This window comes from Atractosteus spatula, chromosome 27, assembly GCF_055471065.1.
Source record: "Atractosteus spatula isolate fAtrSpa1 chromosome 27, fAtrSpa1.hap1, whole genome shotgun sequence".
Classification (NCBI taxonomy): domain Eukaryota; kingdom Metazoa; phylum Chordata; class Actinopteri; order Semionotiformes; family Lepisosteidae; genus Atractosteus; species Atractosteus spatula.
In genome coordinates this window covers 7,136,777-7,155,575 of record NC_142732.1, presented here as the reverse complement: position 1 = coordinate 7,155,575, position 18,799 = coordinate 7,136,777, and the positions used below count along the sequence as shown (strand labels likewise).

The 18,799-nt window shown below is 47.2% G+C and overlaps 1 protein-coding gene across 6 annotated transcripts in view; it reads left to right on the top strand.

The window, feature by feature from the left end:
* nf1a (neurofibromin 1a) overlaps positions 1-18,799 on the top strand; it is a 104,299-nt gene that overhangs the window by 12,764 nt on the left and 72,736 nt on the right. For all 6 annotated transcript variants that reach the window (XM_088906700.1, XM_088906699.1, XM_088906698.1 and 3 more), the window contains exons 3-17: positions 1,802-1,885; positions 3,863-4,053; positions 6,717-6,823; positions 7,527-7,594; positions 8,478-8,553; positions 8,860-9,017; positions 9,394-9,567; positions 10,408-10,536; positions 11,665-11,739; positions 12,703-12,834; positions 15,575-15,709; positions 16,672-16,785; positions 17,148-17,227; positions 17,306-17,429; positions 17,838-18,084. In XM_088906700.1, the coding sequence (XP_088762826.1) occupies positions 1,802-1,885; positions 3,863-4,053; positions 6,717-6,823; positions 7,527-7,594; positions 8,478-8,553; positions 8,860-9,017; positions 9,394-9,567; positions 10,408-10,536; positions 11,665-11,739; positions 12,703-12,834; positions 15,575-15,709; positions 16,672-16,785; positions 17,148-17,227; positions 17,306-17,429; positions 17,838-18,084 (1,894 nt within the window). The remainder of the gene's footprint in view (positions 1-1,801; positions 1,886-3,862; positions 4,054-6,716; positions 6,824-7,526; positions 7,595-8,477; positions 8,554-8,859; positions 9,018-9,393; positions 9,568-10,407; positions 10,537-11,664; positions 11,740-12,702; positions 12,835-15,574; positions 15,710-16,671; positions 16,786-17,147; positions 17,228-17,305; positions 17,430-17,837; positions 18,085-18,799) is intronic.

Below are 18,799 nucleotides of genomic sequence, written 5' to 3'. Positions count from 1 at the left end.
AAAATCCTCCTCCAGACCGCAAATCGCTAAACCACCAGACTCCTTCCTTCCTCAAAGATGAGCTGGACCCCACAGGAGGACTCGAGAATGCAGGCACTGCTGTTCTAGCCCTGGCATGCTTTTGACAGAAGCACTTTCCAGCAAGAATGTGCATACATACAGGAACAAAAAAATGTGCCCAATTTTCAGATGTCCTTTCTGTTTTTAAAAATGTAGGCTTGTCTGTGTGTGAAGCTCTGTCTGGCTTGTATGCTTTCCACAGGCTGCAACACAAGTGCTATTCATGGGAAAGTGGAAGAAAACCTCTTTTTGACTTGACAGCCAACAATGAAGGACATTGTCAGTCAAGGAGCAGATTAGGCCAGCAATTTGATACAAGAAGGACTCGGCTCTTTTGAGGCCTTTGTATGTACGACGTATGGTAGTCCTCTACAGCCAAACTTTCCACTGCTTAGATGCCTTGAGATACAAAGGGAAAACTATCAGGCTCCCATATAGACTTGTGCTGGATTCATATCCATATTATATCCAAAACTCCTGGACATGACTGACATATGATTGTAGAGAATCAGTTGTCTAGATTGCTTGCTAGATTTCTACACACAAAAAAGACCCTGGACAGTTCAGTTCTTTGCTAGACAGCATTTCTGTGCAGAACCTGGATCTCCTCTGTAAATCGTATCCCGTTTTAAAAGACAAGTTTCCTTTATTTGCTAAATGCATTTGCGATGATGGCAAATCGCCATTATTAATGTAAGTGTACATTCTGTGCGTATTCCCAGGACTGGCTCCAGTTTTTAACAGTAAATATAATTCACAGATCACAAGCCATCTAAAATATAAAAAAAGCTATGTCATGTGGTTTATTAACGCAGTAAACAGATTTCTAATGAAACAATCTGTAGCAGCTAAAATTTGGCAGAGAGTTTAGACTGTATCCGTTGCAGTGAAGAAGCAATAAAACAACTTCAATTTTCTGATACGAGAGGTAAGTTCAGAATGCGCTCTTGCCAAAACAAATGGTCAGAAACGGAGCATGGAAACAGGCCAAAAATCAGTCTAGTTAACTCAAGGAACAAAATTAAACCTTAACACAGGGGGTGCAGCAGACCTTAAAACCCAGTGCATCTGGCACATTGACCAACATGGGTGCGGTTTTGTCGCAGCTGAGAGGAGCTGCAGGTTAGACACCCCCGTCCCTGAGCTTGTCTCTTCGCTCTAAACCTTCAGTAAACTCTATGGGCCTTGAGTTCCTACATGTGCATATTGCCCAGCTAATCCGCTTACTACAGCCCAGGCAGAGTGCCCTTTGTTTGCTTAGGCCAAAAGTGGACCTCTGTGGCATTTTCTCTCCCAGAGCTGAGAAGACTAGACTGAGGGTGGATAAGAACCCAGGCTGCACTTGGGGTTACAAAGGGGCAAACTACCAGACTGTTATATGGACACATTCACCCGGTTCATATCCATATCATATCAGACAGTCCTGGACATGTTTTCCACTGCTTAGATGCCTTGAGATACAAAGGGCAAACTATCAGGCTCCCATATAGACTTGTGCTGGATTCATATCCATATTATATCCGAAACTCCTGGACACGACTGGCATACAATTGCAGAGAATCAGTTCTCTGGATTATGTGCGAGCTTACTACACCCCCAAAAAGACCCTGGGCAGTTAAGTTAATTGAGCGTTTGGAATTGCAAGATACATTGGGTCGTCTTCGTCTTTGGTGCCACTCATGGCAGCTGTGGTTCTGTTGAGGGCTCCACTGATTTAACCTGTTCTCTGGTTTCTTCCCAGCGGATATTTGGAGAAGCTGCAGAGAAGAATCTCTACCTCTCACAGCTCATTATACTGGACACACTGGAGAAATGCCTGGCAGGGGTAAGGAACTTGCTTTGCAGAACTGTTGGGTTTTTTTCATGCCTACATATTTTTTCACTTTTCTAAGTTTCTTTTAATTTAAAAAATGTGTCATGTGTTATTATGGAGGAGTGGTTAGTCCTCTGCTTGTAACTGGAGGGTTGTGGGTTAAAAATCCCAGGTGGATCATTGCTGTTAGACCTCTGAGTGAGGTACTTCACTTACCTTACTTCTGTGTGAGGCCCAGCTGTATAAATTAGTGCAAATTTACGCTTCTTTGAATAAAAGTCTCTCCCAAATTACAAAAAAGCTTGGCAATACACAGGATCCTGATTTGTAGCACTTAAGAGCAGACGAGACCATAAGGATGAAAAATATGTTTAATGTTAGAGTACAGTATTAAAATAAGAATGTTTTGTTGCATTTAGGTGATAAAACATTGTCAGTGTTTATCAAAATAGAACCATATGCTACGACCATGAGATCTTCCTATATAGTTCACTTCTTCTAAAGTTAAGCCTTTGCTTCAGAGCAGGTGACTGCTATCATTAGCAAAGATGGTTTCTGATGAGGTATGTGCTCATTCCTAAATTGTGCTGCTCACACACTTAGACACAATCCCCCTGTGTCTTATGATCCTGACCCAGAGATTATACTGCACAACCACAAATGAGCAAATAAAAGCCAAATTTGAGCATATCCAAGAAGAGAAACATTAGTTTTTAAACATGTAAAAATCTTTGTGTTCCTTTTTCAGGTTACTATGCATTTTAGGAATAGATAACTGTGTGCTTTAGTTAGTGAATGCTGATGTTTTTGAGATTTCATTTGACATGTCCTAGCCTGTAAAATAAAAGGTACGACCTGCAGATGGACAGGTATTGAACTTGTCTTAATCTCACAGTCACTTCATGGCTGAGCAGCAGCCTTTTGAATCCTATGCTGGCTGTACTGTCTCTGTGCTGGACTTTGCGTTTGGAGAGGATTGTGTTAATGCTGTTCAAAATTCAGAGTTTTATTTTTTTAGTCCCCCTCTAAACCAAACGCAACAGCTACCGACTACAGAAGATTACTTTAGCAGGTGTTTCCTTGACTTGAGTTAGCATTTTCACAGCCTCCAATGGGATTGCTTTGGGTTTCCTGTATAGATTTTTCATTAATGCATGCCCTCAGATGGAGTGCAGCTGCTTATGACTTTAACAAATCTTCTACATTCTGCAACGTCTTACTTGCTTATTTCTGTTTTTTGCCAGTTTTGGTTTAATTTTTCAGCCACTGCAGTGGCTTGCTGGTTTTCTAGTTCACTCTGATTCCTTGTTTGAGGCCAGTGGAAAGCGGAGAACTAAGTCACTGGTTAACCGTAACGATACAGGGGACGCTACACGCAGGTCTCTTTCAGATCATATCAGACACGCAGCACCTTCAGATGGAGGTGCTATTGGATATTTCAACCATTTATTCTAGTTGTATTTTTCTTAGAGGCACATATGTTGTCGTTTTTCTGGCATCTTGCTCGGCTAAGAGATGGAGCTGTTAGCCAGTTGTGAGGCACATGTTTTGACGGAAGTTATAGTGGAGATTGATCCCAAATGGCCAAACATTTCTTAGGCTCCTAAAATTCATTTAATTAACGTAAGAGTTGGAAAGGCTTAATTAAGCATTAATACCCACCACAGAGGGATTTGCCACAGATGAACAACAGGATTTCAGCTCCACTGACCTTGAGCTAAAGTCTTCATTTCTTTCGCTTTTGTTTAGTCATTCATTCCTCAGCCTGATGAAGTCCTTCATTCCCTGCAGCCTCTGTCAGCCATGACACAAATCCGTCTGAAAGGGGCAGCCTTTGTGTTTTACACTCAACCGTCGGAGCGTACTGCAGGCATGAAGGGCAGGCCTTTTGCCCTTAAAAACGGGGCGGCTGTCGCATTTTCGCTGATATTTGGTGTCCCGGCCAAGCTCGTGGTAATGCCTGTGCCGTCTCTGCCCCCCCCCCCACAGCAACCCAAGGACTGCATGCGGCTGGATGAGACCATGCTGGTGAAGCAGCTGCTGCCGGAGATCTGCCATTTCATCCACACATACCGCGAGGGGAACCAGCACGCCGCCGAGCTGCGCAGCTCTGCCTCCGGGGTGCTCTTCTCGCTCAGCTGCAACAACTTCAACGCCGTCTTCAGCCGCATCTCCACCAGGTAACGGGGTCCGTGGGCAGATCGGACTGGGTTTGGGTGGGGGTGCAGGTCTCATTCCATCTCCGCCGTTCCACCTTCTGAAATCCCTAAAACGTTCAGTCACTGCTGCGAGGTGTCCCAGTCCCAGAGTCACAGAGAAACACGGATGTGAATATTCCTGCTGGAATATTTCTGATGTGCACGGTGGGACTATGGAGGTGGTGGGGTGCATTTTGTACACCAGCTATGACGAAACCTTACATACACTTAAAACCTATGGCCAGCAGCCATATCGCCCTGCAACTCACAACTGGCAAACCACTGAAGCTCAGCAGGTGTGAGCCTGGCCAGTACCTGGCTGGGAGACCTCCTGGGAGAAGTTAAGGTTGCTGCTGGAAGAGGTATTAGTGGGACCAGGAGGGGGCGCTCATGCTGCAGTCTGTGTGGGTCCTAATGCCCCAGTATAGTGTCGGGGACACTATACTGTAGAAAAGTTTTGTCCTTCAGATGAGACGTAAAACCGAGGTCCTGACTCTCTGTGGTCATTAAAAAACCCCAGGTTGTCTCTCGAGAAAAGAGTAAAGGGGGGTATTCTTCCCCCTGGCCATTACCCATCTATGAATTGGCTTCATCACTCTGCTCTCCTCCCCACTGAGAGCTGGTTTGTGGGGAGCGTACTGGTGCACTATGGCTGCCGTCACATCACCCAGATGGGGCTGGACACTGGTGGTGGTGGTGGAGGGGATCCCTATTACCTGTAAAGTGCTTGCAGTGGAGTGTCCAGAAAAGCGCTATATAAGTGTAAGGAATTATTATTGAAACTTCACCCTGAGGCAGTGAAGTGAAATTCTGGAGAGCACCTCCCTTGCTCTCCAGAATCTCCTTCCATGTCGCCCTTCTGTCACCCACTGACCCCATTCCTGTCCTGTGCCTTGCAGCTTTCCCTGCTGCTCGATCTTTGAATTATAGATGCCCTTGTTTTCTAGGCTTTTAGCTCCTTCTGGCTGGTTCATCCTTCCATCAGCCTCCTTTCTTTGTCAAGAAGAAAATAGTCTAGACACCTCAAACCATCTTAACTAGAACCAGGGATATCCGTTATTCCTTTTAAGTGTTCAGCACTAGGCTGGCTGGGTGACCATCTCAGCTGGGGAGCTAGAACTGGGCAGGTTTCTTCAGTTTTATCAATGGTGCTTCTTTATTTGTTCAGAAAAGCAGTTGACACAGCCTTGGCTCAGGGGGAGAGAACTTTCTTCAGGAAGGTCCTAGTGGTGTGGGCGAAGCTCCTGCAGGGAGGGGGTTATGTGCTCGAGCCTCTGCTCTGCTTCTGTGTCCTCCTGAGGTGTGTGTGTGTGTGTGTGTGTGTGTGTGTGTGTGTGTGTGTGTGTGTGTGGGGGGGGGGGGTCAAGCTGCCAGCAGCTAGCATTACTGACCTTCTGACCCCACTCCCCCCCTCCACTTCCTGCCCCGAGAAGCAGCTGGGGGAGAGACGGAGTGCCGGCATGAGGGATCTGGCGCTGCAGGCCGTGCGCTCTCCTGCCTACTCCCCGCGCACGGCTCCGCTAGTAACTTCCATAAAGGGCCGCTTTGTGCGCGGGGTTGTGGGGCGGGTGTGTGGGGAGGGGGGTAGACTTTCACATCGCGCCCTCTTCCACGCGGCCCAGGCCGGAGAGAGAGGACTCTCGGCTGTGGAGTGGTTTGTGTGCACTTTTCTTGGGCGGCGGTGTGGAGATCGCATCTGATATAGTCATTAACTATTCAGGTTTATGAATTATTTGCCAGCAGAAGTAAGTTTTTCTGCACACACAGCACAGTTTTGGTTTGAAAAGTGTGTTTGAGTAGGTATTGGTTTATATACTGTATATAAAAGCACTAATGATTGAAAAAGCAGAGAGGGTGGAAGTGGGTATTACTGATTAATACATGAAGGGTAGCTGGTACAGTAAGGATTCCAGCGCAGTCTCTGAAAGTGGGGACCTCACCTTGCTGTGTCCTAGAAGCATTACCCCTGTGATGGGGCTTTACTGAGATGGCTTCAGCCCCCGTGAAGCTCCACAGAATAGGTAGCCAAAACCCCCATCTCTTGAGAATGGCTTTGCTCTGCAGTTAAAAGGTTTGAGGGCACCAACACACAACACAGCAGCACGTGAGGACGGTCATCTCATGTCCTGGGAGAAGTGTTTTTTTATATAAATGGCAACTTCAAAAGTAACACAATTGAACCAGGTTGAACTGAAGAACGCTAAATGTGGTTTACAATTAATCATGGGTCTGTGATGGACACATCAGAACTTTTGTTCTTAAAGCAATACCACATAAATGAGTGCCGACAAAATGGTTAAAGGCAGGTGATGTCTACGAGGAGAGAGAATGTCATTCAAGAGTCAGCATCAGCTGAACTGGTCCACGTGAAGCTGTTTAGAAGTGTCAGTCACAGAAGCGGCTTCTGTCTGTCTTGACCTGATCTGACCCTGTTGTGAGCACTGGATTGCATAGCGGTCTTATTTGAGCTCTTGCTCTCAGCTACTAAACAATGGTCAAGGTGCGCTAAAAAAGCCTTGTTCATCGCCTGTGTCCCATTGTCGTATGTTTAAGACCCAGCTTGAGGTCACCAACAGAGATGCAGTCACACTGGAAGTCTCACTTGGAGGTGTGCAGATTTGACTCCCTTCTCTTCTCGGGTGCAGGTTGCAGGAGCTCACAGTGTGTTCTGAAGACAACGTGGACGTGCACGACATTGAGCTCATACAGTACATCAACGTGGACTGCTCCAAGCTCAAAAGACTGCTCCAAGGTATGGCAAACCCTGATCAGAATCTGATTTGTTCTTGAATTGATCACAGCTGGGGCTTGAGAGGTGAAGGAGCTGGCACCTGGGTTGGGGGGTGGCGTTAACGTGATTCACAGCTCTGCAGAGCTCTTGTGTGAACAGTCTCTTGGTTCTTTGTATCATGCAGGGTTGAAAAGTGGGATCGCACAACTCCCAAGGGAGCTGCTCATGTTTCCCCATTGTCCTTCAGTACTGCGGTTAGCCTGACCCCCAGAGACTTCTCTACCTAACAGGAAAACTGTTGGGCTTATTCTAGTCTTTGACTGGATTTAGTCCCACTTCCAAAATGAACTAAACCCAGGATCCCTCAAGTCAGTTATTTCACATTATCATTTCATATTGACATCTCTTCGTGCTCGTCAGTGTGGGCACCTTAAACAAACTTGGTTACAGCAATTAACACTTATTCTGAACGTCATGGACGTACCCACAGCAGGTAGGGAAAAATTACAGAAGGACTCAGATCAATTAAAAAGGTTAAGAATTCAGTTTTCTGCAGTGGAATCCGTTCATGCTAGATTTGAGAGCAAGGGGTTGTTTCGTTTTTCCAACTTTTAGTGTGCAGTTCTATGGGTTGTGGGTCACCTGATGGACAGAAAATGTACTGCTTCAGTGTAAAAGTCGCTGTGTGATTTATTAACTTAGATTTTTTTTTTCCTTCCTCCAGAAACAGTGTTCAAATTCAAAGCCTTGAAAAAACCTGCACAGCTGAGCGTCATCAACAGCCTGGAGAAGGTACCGGTGTCTTCCGTCTGTCCATCCCGATAGCTAAGCCTGGGGCAGCGCTCTGGAGTTGGGGATCCTTTCCACTTGAGTCTGCGCTGCCACCTGGTGGTGGTGATTCATGCTTTCATCCGATCTGCTGCAGAAAGACAGGAAGATCTTCTTAACGGGGTCTCAGTTCCTGTCAAAAAGCAATGAAAAGGGTTTTTTGTACTGAAAGCAGCAAATCTTTTATACATTTATCACTAGTTTCAAAACCACCTCCATGAAACGTCTTTATGGGTTGTTTAATCGAATATGTTGTTAATGTCCAGATGGTGGCAAAATATCATTCGATATGCTGCAGGGGCATATGTTTTTGTCCTTGTTTCCATAAACATTACACTTTTCTAAATTTTGAATCACTAGTTAATTTTCATACTCCCCATCTGGTTTGGAGCAGCTGGTTGTATGTTTTGCGTGTCTTCAGCTACAAACCCAGGGACCCCACACCGGGGGGAATAAGGAAGTGCAGGCAGACTCCCGTGACCCGCCCCCTTCCAGCCATGCGTCCAGTACTGATTGGAAGAAAGGGGGCCCTTGGGAGGCCGCAGGGGTCGCTGAGCGCCGGGAGAACCCTGGCCGACCAGTCCCACCCTCCTCTCAGCGGTGCTCGAACCCGTGCTCGTAGGGCTCAGCCTCGGCAAGCGCCTTTACAGCTTAATCCGCTTGGGAGTCCACCACGCTGCTTGCTTATAGGGCTGGAGCGTTCTTACAGAACTGCTTGTGTCCAAGAAGGGGCAAGTCAGAGCCCTTGCTCCTCTGAGCTGATGTGGATTTGAGCCAAGTCTGCGCTTTTCCTATTTCTAAGTGCCATCCTCCCCTGATCCAGTGTCTGTGTCTTGGTCACCATCAGGCCTTCTGGAACTGGGTGGAGAATTACCCCGATGAGTTCACCATGCTTTACCAACGACCGCAGACCGACATGGCGGGTGGGTATTGGCTCGTTTATCACCTGTGTGCGCAGAAGGGATTGTACAGCGTGCATTTTTATCTGCTTATCCATTGAATTCCGTACATCTCCGTTTGTTTTTGTCTAAGACGCGGAGCTGACACTAACAGGAAAAAAGTTTTTTTTTTTTACACTGTCAGTGATGAGTCGGAGATTCAGGCAATAGTCCCGTCTCCCCTATTGATTAGGGGATGCTATGTGCTGTCCGTGCTTCATTGGATCCTTTCGCAAGAGTCTGCAGCTTGCTGGGTTTTTTTGCGTGACCTTTGCCCTCTGCCCTGCGCAGACTGTGCGGAGAAGCTGTTCGACCTGGTGGACAGCTTTGCGGAGAGCGCCAAGCGGAAAGCAGCGGTGTGGCCGCTGCAGATCATCCTCCTCGTCCTCTGTCCTGAGATCACGCAGGACATCTCCAAGGACGTGGTGGAAGAAAACAGAGTCAACAAGGTGGGGGTGGGAGGAGAGAGAGGGGGGGGGGTTTTCGGTCAGGTCTGTTCGTCACCCGGCCTGCCTGGAGTGAAGATTTGAAAGTGAAGATTTTAACATCACGACTCATTCAGATACTCTGTTCTCTATGATTTGGAAAGGGACATCATAAGCGAAGTGCTAGTGCTTTTATGATGAATATTGGTTTACTGGTACTCTTTAGATCAAGCTACTGTTGATTTGCCTAATGCAAAATGATTAAACGTGTTGTCTTTTGCTGATGTGCAATCCTAATAGTACGTGCTAGAGTCATAGCGAGCTAGAAGAAAGATCATGTTGATAGCTTTTTGCTCCTTTTGGAGTAATATGCAATGACCTGTGTCTGACCTTATTGCAGAAACTGTTCCTGGATAACCTACGCAAGGCACTGACGGGCCATGGGGGCAGCAAGCAGCTGACTGAGAGCGCTGCCATCGCCTGTGTCAAACTCTGCAAGGCCTCTACCTACATCAACTGGGAGGATCACTCCGTCATCTTCCTCCTGGTCCAGTCCATGGTGGTAGACCTCAAGGTAAACCTACACCCTGGCCTGGGCGTGCTTATGCAGCTGTTACACGAGTTTATGAATCGGTGAACCCCATGTGTTCTTCCTGCTTTCTGAACTTCCCGAGCCTCCTCCGTGACTCAGCACCTAGAGCACGAGTCGGCAGTTCATTGCATTCGCCCACAAACCCCTTCTGTTCAGTCCTGCAGTGACTGAGCCTTCGTTTTCCCGTTTTATTTTAACTCGTCACAAAAGATTTAGCAAAAAAAAACCTTCTCTGAGATACGTCCCGTGTAGCCAAAACATCTTTTCAGTTAAGAGCGACATGAGAGTCTGTCTCAAGGTTACCCACAGCAGACTGCCTTGCAGCTTGACAATTAATTCCGGCAGCTTTGCAGATTCAAAGCCCACCAGCTGCTCCAGCCCCAGCTCTGAGGAATTTGTTTACAGCGCAGAGAGGCGGAAGCAGGCCGCACCTGTTTTGAAGTGTGCCCTTGAGAACAAGGGGTCGTCGGGCAATGCAGACCGACGCCAAGCAGAAGTGTCTCTCCCTTGACCCCACTCTCAGGCCAGGCCTCTATTCAGAAACTGCGTCGGAGCACCGTGAAAGTCTCTCCACACTCCATGCGTTCGGCTCTAGTGTGTCATCAATTTGTAATATGAAGAACCGTCGCGTCATACTACTTTAAAGCTGAACTCGGGGTTGCGCCAGCTTGTGTTCCACAATCCATAAATGCGATTTATGTCCCGTCAACGTTATTTAACGCGATATGAAGGTGAAGCTGTAGATTAATTACCCTCGCCCCCTGGCGTTGGCTCAGAAGATGTGAATGCCCGCCTTCACTCCTTGCGACCTCTTCCCACCAGGCCCTGCTCTTCAACCCTGGCAAGCCGTTCTCCCGGGGCGCGGGAAGCCAGAGCGCCGACATTGACCTCATGATCGACTGCTTTGTCTCCTGTTTCCGCATAAACCCCCACAACAACCAGCACTTTAAGGTCGGTCTCGCGCTGCAGTGGAAGAGAAGGTCTGATCCTTGTCATTACAGTGTAATGCTAGACACAGCAATCTAGGCAGTGGCAGTGGCAAATAATCCTTCTAGTAATACAAGTATATGTACTGTATGTACAGTGCTGAGCAAATGTCTGTTCTATTTTTTTGGGGTCAAATGTTTTCCTCCCTTATACAGAAATGTAGTTCTAAGGCAGTTTTCTATTCACTTTAGCGATTTTGCTGTTGAAACTATTTAATCTTGATAGGGCTGTATGTTGAAGTACAAAAAGTAGCCTTTTATCTTTAAGGATGTGTTGTAGGGAGGAACAAATGATGTTAATGCTAAGGAAACCCTGACATTTGAGTCATTAAATGTAATTGGCGAATGTGGTAAATTGACTAGTGACGAACTTGATTCCTGAGCATTTGGTCGTTAAAGTTTTCATACTTTTGAAGAGAGTGGGGGTATTAACTCTGGGGTAATTTCTAATTAATTCTTAACTTGGTGAAGCAGTTCTTCTCTGCTTGAAGTGTTCTGGAGTGCTGGCTCAGAATAGCTGCCACTCATCACCCAGGTGGGGTGGATGAAGTCAGTCCCCTCCTATGTCTGAAGCACTGCGAGATCCTTTGGAATTAAAAGGACTGAAAAAGCGCCATGAATTAATTAGTATGATCGTTAATATTCCTCACAGTTTGCTGCATTGTTGTGGTCAGGGATTTGAAGCTTCCGATCAATGTGAATTAAAGATACTAAATAACAAGTTTGGTTCAAGCTAGTTTGTATTAGTAGTAGTCAAGGTTGTTACAGTAGAAGACACTAGCAGTGCATTTACATACATTATTGATAACATCCATGTAGCTACTGGTTGTCAAAAACATTTGCTCAGTAGTGTATGTTTGCATGAACATATACAAACAAAAATTAGATCTACCAAAGTGGAGTGCCACACATAGTATTAAACTGACACCATCTAAAGTGACTTCACTTGTTATTTCGAAAATGTGCTTTGTGTTGCCTTTGGGAAACAAGTTTGAAAGTTGTTGCTCTGTGCCAGAACTGTGTGTGCCTGTGTCCTGCGGTTTTCGCTAATGAGCTTTCCCTCTTTGCCGTTTGTCTGCCTGTTCTCTCTCAGGTCTGCCTCGCCTCCACCTCCCCGCCCACCTTTCACTTTGTCCTGGTGAACTCCCTGCACAGAATCATCACAAATGTGAGTTTTTGCGCCACGGGCACGTCGGTATTTGTCTGAAGTGAGAAGGAATGAAAACATACCAGCTTTTTTTTTATAAATGTGCCCTTATCTACGGAAGATCTCTCCATTTCAAAGCCACTTTTTAGGTGCAACGTTTCCATGCCGGTGGTATATGCTGGTATTCCACTGCTGAGGCAGTCTGGATATTTATACAGTGATTCTCATGTTGGCCCCCTTTTGTTCGGTCACAGAGCTGCCTCTCTGGCTCACATGTGAGTGAGCACTGTCCTTCCAGTTTGCGGTGTTTGACCATGAATAACCTGCTAGCCTAGGCTGCTTCCTGGCCATGAATAGCCCGGGCATCAGCTAGCTGCCTCCATTGTTCCTTATTGTCTGGGCAGGGAGGCACATGGAGAGGCCAAGCTTGACTTCCCCGAGCTCTGCTGGTGATTGATTAGAGTGCCAGCAGGCAGGGTGAGCCCCAGTGTCCCATTTTCCTTCACTTGAGTTATCAAGTGAAGATCTTTGGGTTCTCACTTTCTCTGCTGCAATGTGTCCTGCTTACTGCACAGTGTAGAAAGATTGACTGGTACAGAGATAGTAAGCCATGAGAGGAACTTGAATCGTGCTTTGGGGGACATAAACCCGGATCAGATACTGTAAATGTGATCTAGGTGCATCTAAATTGAAAATATCTAGAACGTGATAATCCTAACCATATAGTGTCAAGCCCTAATTTTCAACTGCAGTCTGTCTCCTAGCCTGCATCATCCTGGCCCTGTTCTAAGAATTTTCTTAAAGAAAAAATGGAGCAAAATAATGTAAATGAGCAACTTGGAATTGGTAAATGCATCCCTGGGTTCTCTGGCTGCAAGCCACGCCCATAGTGCAGCCCACCTGCTTGTCAGAGTAAAATGAACAAATTGCTTACAGTCTGTTTTATGTTTACCTGGCTGTCGTGCTTTTTGCTGTGTGCTCCAGTCGCCCCTGGACTGGTGGCCGAAGATCGATGCGGTGTACTGCTACTCCGGGGAGCTGCGCACCATGTTTTTGGAGACGCTGAACCGGGTGATGCAGGTCTGCAGCAGCCACGCGCCCCTGCGCTTGACGACGGTGAGGCGGTCCCGCCGCGCCCCTTCCTCCTGCCCTCCCCCCTCCCCTTCCTCCCTCTCTGCCTCACGCACACGCGGTCGCCCTTAAGACCCAGCCAGCTGCAAACAGCTGTGAAACGCTTTGTTCAAGGGCAGGGGCATCCTGGCAGAGGTGTGCCATCATGACATAACACATGGGCTCGGGGCTACTCATCCTCTGGACCTTCCAGTCCCCCTCATGTGCAGAATGTTGCAACATCTGTAATTAATAATTAGCAGGGTCATTCTCGCAGTTAACCCGGTCGTGTAGCAGCACAGCAGTGGAGCGGGTTGGAAGCACTACAGGTTCCGGAGATCTGCGATGCCTAGAGAAGCACTTTGGTGCTTCTGTGCGCCATTATCCAGAACAACCTTTTTTTTAAAAAAAAATCTTAGCTGACGTTTTCACCTGGGATTCTATGAGGTTTATCTTTCATTTTGAAATCAGTTCGCTCACCCGATAGAGCATGTCTTTGCTCTGGTGTTCCTGTGCTCCTGTCCTCTGGCTGGGGAGCCGCTTCATCTCGGCGCCATGGGCTCTGCAGTGTACGTGGCCTCTGCTCACACCTGTCGCGGAGACGGGGATGTGGTCCTGGACCTCGAATGTACATCGGTGCTGCTCCCAACTTTATCCGGAGCTCCTCTCCCCCTGCTTTCTAGCTCGATCCTTCCAGACAGACGGCAGTGGGGGGTGAATTCACCGTCTAAGTGTCGCTTTCTTGAAGACAAGTTTCTTCACCTCTCAAAGCCTCGCCAAGTCAAACCGATTCGACACTGTAGGGCCTTTTAACCCCCCCACCCCAATCCCCAAAGGCGTGTTCAGCTGTGTAGCTAAGATCATTGTCTTCTGATTTCTTCCTCCTCTCCGTGTCATTCCGTGACCCATTTGTGACTGTATGGCGTATTATCTGTAATACAGCAAGGTTTTCTCGATCGGCTGCTCCGACATTGACCGGTGGTGCTTTGTCTTCTGCTTTTTTTATTGTATTTTTTGTTCTTCGTTGGCTGCTGTCGCTCAAACGGTCAGATGCCTGCCAGTCACTGTTTTGCATGGCAGTGGGCCTCTGTTGCTGTAAGTATGACTCATTGTAACTGCCACAGAAAAGAGAGAACCAGCCTTCGATCTTTTCTGAGCCCAGTTGCACTCCTCTTCACACCATGATGTTACAATGTCCTGGCTGTGTAGCATGCTTGCTGTCTTTTTCCGTCTTTGGCGGACGGCTCGATTTATCATCACTCCGTGTAGAGGTACTCCAGATCCTTGCCGCCCTGCATACTTATTTTTTAGTACAGAATTCCTTTTTTTTGTGGTTGTGGCTTTCCAATTTTTCTTTTTTTGGATGGGAATGAAGAGGTGAGCCATAGCCCAGGTGGATTCAGCTGAGTTTAGGTCAGGAGGTGTTGCTGCCCCCTTTTAATTATTTGAACTTTAGTTTGGCTGTGGGGTGTATTTGCTCAACTTCGACAATCTCGGCCTAATTAAAAAAAAGAGGCTCTTGCGCATCAGACTAGCACTGATTCAACTGCATGGACATCCGCGTGTGAGAAGGCTGTCTTGCTTTTTTCTCATCCTCCTGACAGCCTCTGTGCTTGATTGGGAAATGAACTATCTCTGTTCTTGTCAGTGGTTTACGTCAATGTCTATCGCCCTACCTTATTCATGTTGTCATGCTGAACTAAAGAGACTTCTTTGGTTGCACGCAGAGCAAAACACACAGTGGGTACAGTAACAAAGCCTTCTGAAAGCCTGGCACCATTCCTTTCAGTCTCACAGGTGTTTGACCAATTTGACCAATGAGCATCGCAATTTGCATGGCGTCCAATCAACAGTGCAGAGGATGCCAACAAACTAACGCCAAATTTTCCTGGGAGGGGGGCACGCCAATAAGCACACTTCCTCTGTAACCCTGTTGTTTGAAGGTGTGGGCGAATTTCGGGGTCTGACCAGTACCACCACAGTCAAAGAGGAGTGCTGTGATCCTGTGGGGGTATGTGTCGTAACTGGTGGGGCACATGAAATCTCTTTTCATTCCAAGCGAGATCTGTTAAAAGCGTTTATTCCTGGTACGGCTAATTTAGGAATTGCCAAAGAAAAGTCCATTTTGCCCAGCATACTAAAATTAAAAATCCTCCCCCCCCCCCATGCACATTGAATTCTTGCATATTCTGCAACATGGGATTTTTTCAGTTTCTGGGTATCTGTCTTCCTCTGTTGTGTACTTGTCTTTAATCAACTGAGAGAAACGTGAGCTTTTTTTTTTAAGCTGCTGGGAAGATGGATTTTCTGATGATTTCTGAATTAAGGGACTAGGAATGATACCTTTCTGTTTCTCGGCGACCTGTTCTGATGTATTTATGTGTTTTTGGGTGTGAGGCCGGTTTCTTCCAGTAGCACCTCGCAGGGTCCTGCCTGGTCTGTTTCATGGCTGTCACCCCCATGAAGCCATGAAACTGTTTTGTTTGGGAAGTTTCCTGCGAGTTCATGACCCCTTTCCTTCCTTTGGCACTCTCGTGCTCTTGCCGTCTGCTGTCAGCCCCTGAATTGTGAAACAACAGATCTCTCGGTTATTCAGGAAGCAGATGACCTTGACCTGCAATTTTTTTTTCCTCTCCCTTCTGTTCTCGTTCTCCCCTTCCCTCCTAGCCAAGGGTTAATTAAAAAAAAAAGTTAATCAGCGTTGCATGTCTCCTTGTTGATCTGTTGTGTTTCTGACCCCTCCCAGAGTCTGACATTCAAAGAAAAAATGACGAGCCTGAAGTTTAAAGAGAAGACGGCTGACCTGGACACCAGAAGTTATAAGTACCTGCTGCTGGCTGTGGTGAAGCTGATCCATGCTGACCCAAAGCTGATGTTGCACGTAAGTTCACTTCCTGCCCAAATAAAAAAATATATATATTTAGGTAACACAAAGCTGCTCTGAGCATTTGCACCACTAGGGGAGCCCTTTGATAATGATTGAGTCAAGCGTTTAAAGCTAAGAGTGAAACGAAGGAGGATTGCTTGCATTTTCATATCGCTTGCTGTTACTTACTATGTCCATTACATTTCAAGTTGAAAATATTTTCTTATTAAAGTTCTATTCATTTTCTTTTAATCTTTAACCATTTCTTTTAAAATGCCTGAATGCTATGATTGTGTGCAAGTAATCTCACCCTACACCACAGGCTTACTTTAGGAGTGCTGGCAGAAAGACTTGTTTGCTTGCATTGGAGTGGGGATTGTTTCTCTCTGCTGCCTTGAGGCCGATTGTCATAGCGGCCTGCAGTTTCCCTGCAGTGTACAAGTGCTGTGAAGAAGAACAGTGAAAAACAAGAGGAGACCATTCGAACCTGCAGCCACCTACCCTTGCTGTTTCCCCAGCCAAGATAATGCAATCTTCAAATCATAACGTGCTTATTCTCCATTTGCCTGCTTAAAACTGGACCTAACTTAATGTGACCTTAACCCTTATCCTCCTGCATAGTTGATATGTACAGGCGGTGCAGTTCTGAAGTTTGTACATAGAAGGATCTAACCTTCTGGAAATGCACTTGTATAACAGAAGAATTAAATTCAGCCCAGTGGGTCCCTGCAAGCCATCAGCATTACTGGATGCAGGGAGTCTAGGGGGAATCAGAGTGAGAATTGTTTAATCCTCTCTGGGCTACCTGGGGGCTCATCAGCAGTCCCTGTGGTACCCTTGAGCTGTGGCCAGCCACCAACGGCAGGAGGGGAGAAATCAAGTCTCGCTCCGTCATGTCACGGATGGGCTTCTTCCTGTGGCGTGCTCGTGCGTGTGTCCCTCTGGAAGCATCATGGCTGCACTCTCGCTGGTTCCAGAATCCCGGGAAGCAGGGCCAGGAGATCCAGAGCAGCACAGCAGAGCTGATCACGGGGCTGGTGCAGTTGGTGCCCCCGGCCAACATGGCAGAGATCGCCCAGGAGGCTATGGAGGTGAGGCTTCTGCACGTGTGCTGACAGAGGTTAACATTTGCATGCAGTAGCTAAACAGATCTTCAGTATTAAATGGGGGTTAGGGGGTGTAAGACTTAGTCAAGTTTTTTAGGTGTTGAGCAGAAGGACTAGGAGAAAAAGCCCTCAGGAATCTCTGGGAAATTACTTTTGATTGTGAGAAATTCAGCTTTTAGGCTTCAGATGGTGTTGTAAAAGTTCAGATGTTGGTAATTGTTCTAGATCCAGCCCTTATATGATTAGTCACTTTTAACAAGCCTTTTAACCAGAGAAGGTGACAAAGATGCTGCAGTGATTAGACTGAAAGTGAAGACTTTCCTGCTGTTTTCTTTCAATGTTTCCAGGCATTGTTAGTTTTGCACCAACCAGAAACCATTGAGCTGTGGAACCCTGATGCACCTATAGAAACTTTCTGGGATATCAGGTATGAACGGACACTAATCCCATGATTCCCTTCAATGACCTACAATTTTTGGTACTAATCCGGTTTCTTATCCCACAGCTCACAGGTGCTGTTCTTCATCTGTAAGAAGCTGATTGGCCACCAAATGATCAATAGCACAGAGATCCTGAAGTGGCTGCGGGAGATCCTGATCTGCAGGAACAAGTTTCTTCTCAAGAACAAGGTGGGGAAGAGACCCGGGCACCTGGGGGCGGAAAGGGAGGTTGTTGTAGAGTTTGGAAGGCTGTGCCGCAGCCACAAGAACATCAGCAAGGTCACAAACCAGAAGAAGCAGTTTGGTCCATCTGGTTTTTAGCAGTTAATTGATCAGGGGATCTCAACCAGTTGTTTCTTGATCGAAGCCAAGTTATGGGGTTATCAGGGTATCGCCTTCAACAGCACAGCTGTGGAGCTTGTAGCACATTCTCGCACCCCTTTGTCTAAAGAGGTGCCTCCAGTTCTCAGTTTTAAATGCACTTTAAAAGCAGCATCGACTCATGATTTGTGTAATGCAGCCGTCCAAAGGTACACCTGCCCTGCCCTGCCCTGCCCCGCCCTGCCTGACCTGTACATATGTTTTTGCGAATGCCAGGAGAATGCCACACTGGGTAGCGGGATTCCCATCTGCAGGCAAGCCCAGACCAAGCTGGAGGTGTGCCTGTACATGTTCCTGTGGAGCCCCGACATCGAGGCCGTGCTGGTGGCCATGTCCTGCTTCCGGCACCTGTGCGAGGAGGCGGACATCCGCTGCGGAGTGGACGAGGTGCCCGTCCAGAGCATCCTGCCCAACTACAACACTTTCATCGAGTTCGCCTCTGTCAGCAACATGATGTCCACAGGTGAGGGCGCGGGGCATGGTGAGGCAGGGCCTAACCGCCACTATTCCTCAGTTTGTCTCGAAAGTCACTGGAAGTATTCAGAGAAGGGGGCTTGCGGTGGCGTCGCTGTTAGCAAGGGCTGGCTCATTTTTTCCGCTCTCTCGGCCGTCTTCGGGGAAACGCCCAACCTCTGCTTCAGAACTGTCAATAATAGAATCTGTAACAGTGGTGGGTAATAATGGAAAAACGAGACAGAGACGCAAAAACACTTGGCCCCCCGAGAAGAGAAACTGAAGAGGAGCAGGGAGACCGAAGCAGTTCTCCACCCTACACAACGGCCTGTACGGCGCCAGTCCGATGTATCTGAAGACCGCGAGTCCCCCTGTCGCCCTCGAAAAAATCTCTGCCGAGCTGATAGACTTCAGGAGGGCTATAAGCCAAAAACTCACAGACTTACCATGAATAACAGGTAAATGTTTGGGGAGAGAGGAGCCGATGCCTGGGGATGAACAGAGAATTGTTCGTGCCATTCTCTTGGGATGTGCACAATACAATAGACAAATCAATGTGCACAGTACATTGCAAAGCAGTAAATAATGACCATCACGCACAGCATTGCACAACAGCATGCAACAGGTAGTACAGAACAATAAACACACAGGGCAATAGATGGTAGGGTAGTGGTAGGTAAGTGAAAAGTGCTGAGTGCAGAGATGTATTGAATTTTGAGGCATTG